The sequence below is a fragment of the Chrysochloris asiatica genome, unplaced genomic scaffold, assembly GCF_000296735.1.
Source record: "Chrysochloris asiatica unplaced genomic scaffold, ChrAsi1.0 scaffold00328, whole genome shotgun sequence".
Taxonomy (NCBI): Eukaryota; Metazoa; Chordata; class Mammalia; order Afrosoricida; family Chrysochloridae; genus Chrysochloris; species Chrysochloris asiatica.
Genome location: NW_006408846.1, coordinates 484366 through 490777, shown reverse-complemented (window position 1 = coordinate 490777; position 6412 = coordinate 484366). Strand labels below are relative to the sequence as shown.

General features: G+C 37.1%; 1 protein-coding gene across 1 annotated transcript in view; it reads right to left on the bottom strand.

The window, feature by feature from the left end:
* Nucleotides 1-496: 496 nt before the first annotated feature.
* The window catches only part of OLR1 (oxidized low density lipoprotein (lectin-like) receptor 1), a 16863-nt gene continuing 10947 nt past the window's right edge, over nucleotides 497-6412 (bottom strand). The window contains exons 4-6 of the mRNA XM_006875472.1: nucleotides 1644-1783; nucleotides 1206-1321; nucleotides 497-641 (exon numbers count right to left, since the gene is read on the bottom strand). Coding sequence (XP_006875534.1) covers nucleotides 497-641; nucleotides 1206-1321; nucleotides 1644-1783 — 401 coding nt within the window. The remainder of the gene's footprint in view (nucleotides 642-1205; nucleotides 1322-1643; nucleotides 1784-6412) is intronic.

Genomic DNA, 6412 nt, shown 5'->3' with positions numbered 1-6412 from the left:
ATGAGAAGTGGCTTTGGAATTTAATCACAGTTGCTTGGTTTCAGTGGGGCCTTTGCCTCACTGATTTCTTCATGGGTTCTATTGTCCATGCATAGTTCCGCTTTTCTTTTTCTTGTTTTGCCCTCTGCCTGTAGTTGGGCAAGTTCTCTGTGTTCTGTCTTCTACGCAATTCTAGGAGGGTGAGGGGAACGTCTCACTGAGGTAGAGAGGACTGAGTGCAGTGGAATCCCAAGGCTTGGGAAACAGTGGAATTTAAAAATAGAAAAGAGAAGAGGAATTGAAGGCTGGCAGTGAGGCTTGAGACCAACTAGACAGAATTTTGATAAGAAGATGACAGGCATCTGGAACCGAAGTCTCTGCTAATGAGTTCTACAGTCAGCTAATAATAAGCACTCGTGCTCAGGACTCGCAAGGTTTACACCTGAATACAAGGTATAGCTTATTCTAGACTCGAATTCAAAGATCTTCTCCAAGTTTTCTTCTGGTGCCTTCAAATTCACTGTACTCCCAAGAGATTTGCCTTCTTCTGACATATACTGTATGCAGCTAGAATGCAGTTGTCAGCATAAACAATTCCCCTTTGTATATATGCACAGGTGCCTGATGAGTATGTCTTGGAAACAGCACCCTGGAGTCTAAACCTGCAGACAGGAGTGGGAAAAAGTTAGATGTTACTTCACCTTATATAAGGAACTTGTCTTAAAACCTAAAAAAAAAAAAAAAAAAACCTTCAAATCAGTACTAAATATAGGCAGGAAAACTTAAGAGAAGGTTGTTGCTAAGCGCCATTGTGTCCATTCTGACTCGTAGCGACCATGTATAAAGTTTCCAAAGAGCAGCTGGTGGGTTTGAACTGCCAACCTTGTAGTTAGCAGTCCAGTACTTATTCAACAGTGCCACACCAGGACTCACAAAAGAAGATTTTGTTGTTGTTAAGTGCTGTCAAGTCAGTTCCGACTCATAGTGGGTAGGAACCTATAAGGGTTTCCAAGGAGCAGCTGGTGAGTTTGAACCACTGAACTTATAGTTCAAACCAACCTTGCAGTCTAATGCCTCTCTAGGACTCCTTAGGAGTGAGTAAATGGGAACATTCCTGCATGCAAGAGGTAGGAAAGTAGACTTCAGAAAATCTCCAAAGTTCTCTTTGTTGTGAGGAATGTAGTAGCAACTTCACTGGTAGGTTTAACAAAGAATAATAAACTTACAGATGGGACATCCATGGAGAACCATCCTCCCACAACCATGCGTTGCTAGGTTTTCTGTGAGATAACCCCATCCAGAATGGAAAGCCTGAATGGGCACTGGCTGTTTGGATGAATTCCTGTGAAGAGCAAAGTTTCTGAGTTGATGGGAGAGCCACTGTGGTGGTTTTACAATCTGCAAGTTGACTAGAACTAGATTCATAAAACTAAAGAACAAAAAGGAATTTTGTCATCTCCTTGATTGATTTTCCAGAATGTTGGCTCAGGCCCGAAGACAATGCACAGCCTGTCCACCCAAGGTCAAGCATGCACTAGTGCCTGGCTAGGCTAGAATCCTGGTATCCTGCCTCTCAAATGAGTGTTCTACCACCATGGACCTAAACCATATTTACCCCATTATAATCTGATACTCTAACCCAACACAAATCTATAAAAACTCACCAGATCGCTTATGCTATTAATTTTCAGCAAGTAAGCATCCAAAGACAAGCAGTTCTCTTGGCTCTTTTCCCAGTTGAATGGGCTAGAGGAAAATAAGTAACAGCTTTCTCCATGCCAAAGCCAGTTTTCCGGACAAGGACCTAGGAAATGTAACATATCTTATCAGTGAGCTATGCCTATGTGAAAGACATGTTGCAGTTCCTTCTTAAATCAATTGTCTCCTAAGTCCTTTTACATGCATCTATTTCTTTTTGATTCTTATACACAGACACTGTAAATACTCAAGTAACTTCATAGTCTTTATTCCTTCACTTTTTAAAAAAAGAAAAATAAAGCAATCTGATTCCAGTAAATAAAATTTACTTCTGAGTTACCATTTTCACTTCCCCTTTTAAAAAATAGGACTTGATTGGGATGTGATTCTAGAATCTAATTTTTGTAACATTACACTTGGGAGTGGACACTTACTATATAGTCACATTAAAACTTATGTTTGTATATTTTTTAAACTTCAAGGCTTTAATAGTCTTAATAGTAAGTCTTCTGCTATCTAATATAGTAGAACATGTGAAGTGTCTTTGAACAGCAAAAATGGTAAAGCATTCAACTGACAGATCGGCAGTTCAAACAGTTCAAAACCACCTTTGACCCCATTGCTGCTGCCACTGTGTCAGATCATCTCATTAGGGTCTTACTCTGTTTTGTTGACCCTCCACTTTACCAAGTATGATGTCCTTCTCTACAAACTGGTCCCTCATGATAACATGTCTGAAGTATGAGAGATGAGCTTTTATCACCTAGGCATTTAAGGAGCACTCCAGTTGTACTTCTTCCAACACAGATTTGTTTGTTTTTCTGGCAGTCCATAGTACCTTAATATTCTTCTCCAACACCGTAACTCAAATGAATCAATTATTCTATAATCTTCCTTATTTTCACATGCACATAAAGCTATTGAAAATACTTCAGGCACACCTTAGTCCTCAAATTGGCATCTTTGCTCTTTAAGAGGTCTTCTGCAGCAGAATTCTCTAAGTACATTGTTTGATTTCTTGACTGTTGCTTTCACGAGTGTTGATAGTGACCCAAGCAAAATGAAATCTTTGACAACTTCAATGTTTTCTCCATTTATCATGATGTTATTACTTGCCCACTTGTAAGAATTGTTGTTTTCTTTATTTTAAGGTGAAACCCATACTGAAGGCTGTAGTCTTTGATATTCATCAGTAAGTATTTTAATTCCTCTTTGTTTTCAGCAAGCTAGGTTGTTTCATCTGCATATCAAAGGTTGTTAATGACTCTTCCTCCAATCCTGTGATGCCATGCTTTTCTTCATATAATCCAGTTTCTCTGAATTATTTGATCAGTATACACATTGAATAAGTACGGTAAAATAATTTAACTGTGATGTAAACCTTTCCTGATTTTAAGTCATTCAGTGTTCCACTGCTGTGATTGAAAGACTGCCTCCTGGTCTATGTACAGGTTCCCCATGACTATAATTAAGCCTTCTACAATACCCACTCTTTTCAATGTTATCCATCGATTGTCATGATCCACATAGTCAAAAGCTTTTGCACAGTCAATAAAGCACAGAGAAACTTCTTTGTGGTATTCTCTACTTTCAACCAAGGTCTGTCTGACAGCAATATTAATCCTCATTCCAGGTCCTTTTCTAAATCTTCCTTGAGTTGCAAGCTGTTGATGTACTACTTCAGTCATTTCTAAATTATTTTCAGTAAAATTTAACTTGCATGTGATATTAATGATATTGTTTGATGATTTCTGCATGGTGTTGCATCACCTCTCTTTGGAATGGGCATAAATATGGATGTCTTTCAATCAGTTGGCCAGGTAACTGTCTTCCATACTGTTTGATGACTTCTACATTCTATTGTATCATTTCTCTTTGGAATGGGCACAGATATAGATTTCTTTCAATCAGTGGGCCCAATGAGTGAGTGCTCTAGTGCTGCATCAATTTGTTGAAAGATGACAATTTGTATTCCATCAATTCTTGCTGACTTGTTCTTGGCAAATGTCTTCAGTTTAATTTGGACTTCTTCCTTCGGTGCCATTAGCTATTAATCATACACTGTCTCTTAAAATGTGTGAACATTGGTCATTCCTTTATGGTACAGTGAATTACTTTCCTCATTTGATGTTTTCTACATAATTCAATATTTTGCCCATAGAATTCTTCAATATTGAAAGCTGAGGCTTGAATATTTTCTTCAGTTCTTTCAGCTTGAGAAATGCTGAGTGTGTTCTTCTCTTTGATTTCCTAATTATAGGTTTTTGCACACTTAATTATAATATTTGACTTTATCTTCTCAAGCTGTCCTCTGAAGTTTTCTGTTCTACTTTTACTTCCTCATTACATCCATTTGCTTTAGCATCTCTACACTGAAGAGCTAGTTTCAGAGTCTCTTCACTCATTTTGGTTTATTTTCCTAATGGCATCTATAACTCTTCTGGTCTTTGGTCATTGGTGGTCTAAATGCATCAAATCTCTTCTTGAAATGGTCTCTAAATGCAGGTGGAATATATCTCAGGTCATATTTGGACTCCAGTAAACTTGTTTTAATTTTCTTCAGCCTCAATCTGAAGTTGCATATGAGCAATCGGTTGTCTGTTACACAGTCGGCCTTTGACTTGGTTTTGGCTGATGATATTCAGCTTTTCTACCGTCTCTTCCCACAGCTATAGTCAATTTGATTTCTGTATATTCCATCTGGTGAGCTCCATGTGTATAGTCATCTTTTATGTTGTTTTAAAAAGGTATTTGCAGTGAAGAAGTCATTGGTCTTATAAAATTCCATCGTGTGGTTTCCAGCATCATTTCTATCACCAAGGCCATATTTTTCAATTACTGACCATTTCGCTTTGTTTGCAACCTTTTCATTCTAATCACTAGTAATTAGCTATACATCTTCAATGCATATTTAGTAAACTTCAGACTGAAGAAGTTATTTTTGCTGTTGTTAAGTGCTGTCAAGTTGCTTCTGACTCATAGTGACCCTGTATAAGGTTTCTGAGGAGCAGCTGGTGGGTTTGAACTGCTGACCTTGTGATTCAATAGTCAGTGATGATCCTACAGTGCCATACCAGGAGTGTCTTCAGTTTCATCATCACAGACTGTAGTGGTTGGTGCATCAATTTGAATATTAGTGGTATTAACTCATCTTCCTTGTAGACATATGAATATTTTCCTATCGTAGACAGCATTGTACTTCAATATAGATCTTGAAATGTTCTGTTTGAACATGAATGCACTTCCCTTCCTCTTTACTTTGCCATTCCCAGTGCAGTAAAATATATGATTGTCAGCTTCAAAATGGCCAATACCAGTCCTTTTCAGCTCACTAATGCCTAAGATCTATATATGTTACATTTCATTTTTGATAATTTCCAGTTTTCTTATATTCATACTTCATACATTCAATGTTCTGATTATTAATTGATGTTTGCAGTAGTTTCTGCTTATTTTGAATTGTGCCCCTCAGGAAATGAAGGTTCTGAGACCTTTATTCATTCATGTCATCACTGTCAACTCTACTTTGAGGTGGCAGCTCTTCCCTAGTAGTGTCTTGAATGCCTTCCAACCTGAAGGGCTCATCTTTCAGCACTCTATCTGATAGTGTTCCACTGTAACTCATAAGGTTTTCAGTAGTTAAGCATTTGATAATAGGCTGCTTCTCCTTCTTTCTGGAAGCACAGCTGAAACCTGTGCACCATGGGTGACCCTGCTGGTATTTTTAATTCCAGTGGCATCAATTTCACCATTACAGCAACATGCTAGCTACCAAAGTAGATAAGATGATAGATGAGTGGAGGAAGAAGACTTTAGGGATTTTTTTGTTTTAAGGAGAAAAGAAAGATTTTAATATCATTCTAGATAGCTGTGAATATACTTCTTTGATACTATAAAACTTGACAAATGATAGTGTCTTAAAGATTACTAAAATGAAGACTCAAATTATAAATAAACTTTCTGTACTATTATAGTAAAATCAACTGGTCTCTCTGGCACTGAAGATGGACTTTTAACTAGGTATCATTTTTTAACTTTTAACTAGTATCATTTGGAACATGTTACATCACCAAGTAATGCAGAAATTGTACATGTTGGCACATGACAATCGACATCAAAATGTTCATATTTGTTAATGTTACCACATATCTCATCTTTAGAGAATCTGCCAAGTTCATGGTGGCAGAAAATTGTTCATAAGCCTAATTTTTGCATACAAATCATAGAATACATACAAATAGTAGTATTTATCATAGTAATAAATACTGCCAGTTGTTTGGGTTTTTTTTTAATTGCAGACAATTTAATCATTTGAGAAAATGTCTGAAATGTGCTTAAGTTTAGACAGCCATTGTTTATCTGTTATGATTCTTTCAAACAAAAATGGTCTGAGAAAAAAGTGGCTAGGTTAGTTCATAACTCAATTACACGTCTGCAATTAAACTATCATATATTGAGTCTTGGTGTAGTACTGTAGGGTAAGCACTGGACTGCTAACCACAAGGTCAATGATTAAAACCCACCAGCTGCTCCTTGAAAACCCTATATAAGGTAACTATGAGTCAGAACTGACTTAACAGCACTTAAAAACAGCAACACTCTGGCTACGTAGTCAAGCACGGTTACTGTCCCTCCCATTTTTGTCACACAGGATTCTAAAGAATTTTTTATTCTAGGGCCAAGACAAAATAAAACTAATAATTTTTACATCTTCAACAACTACAATATTACAATA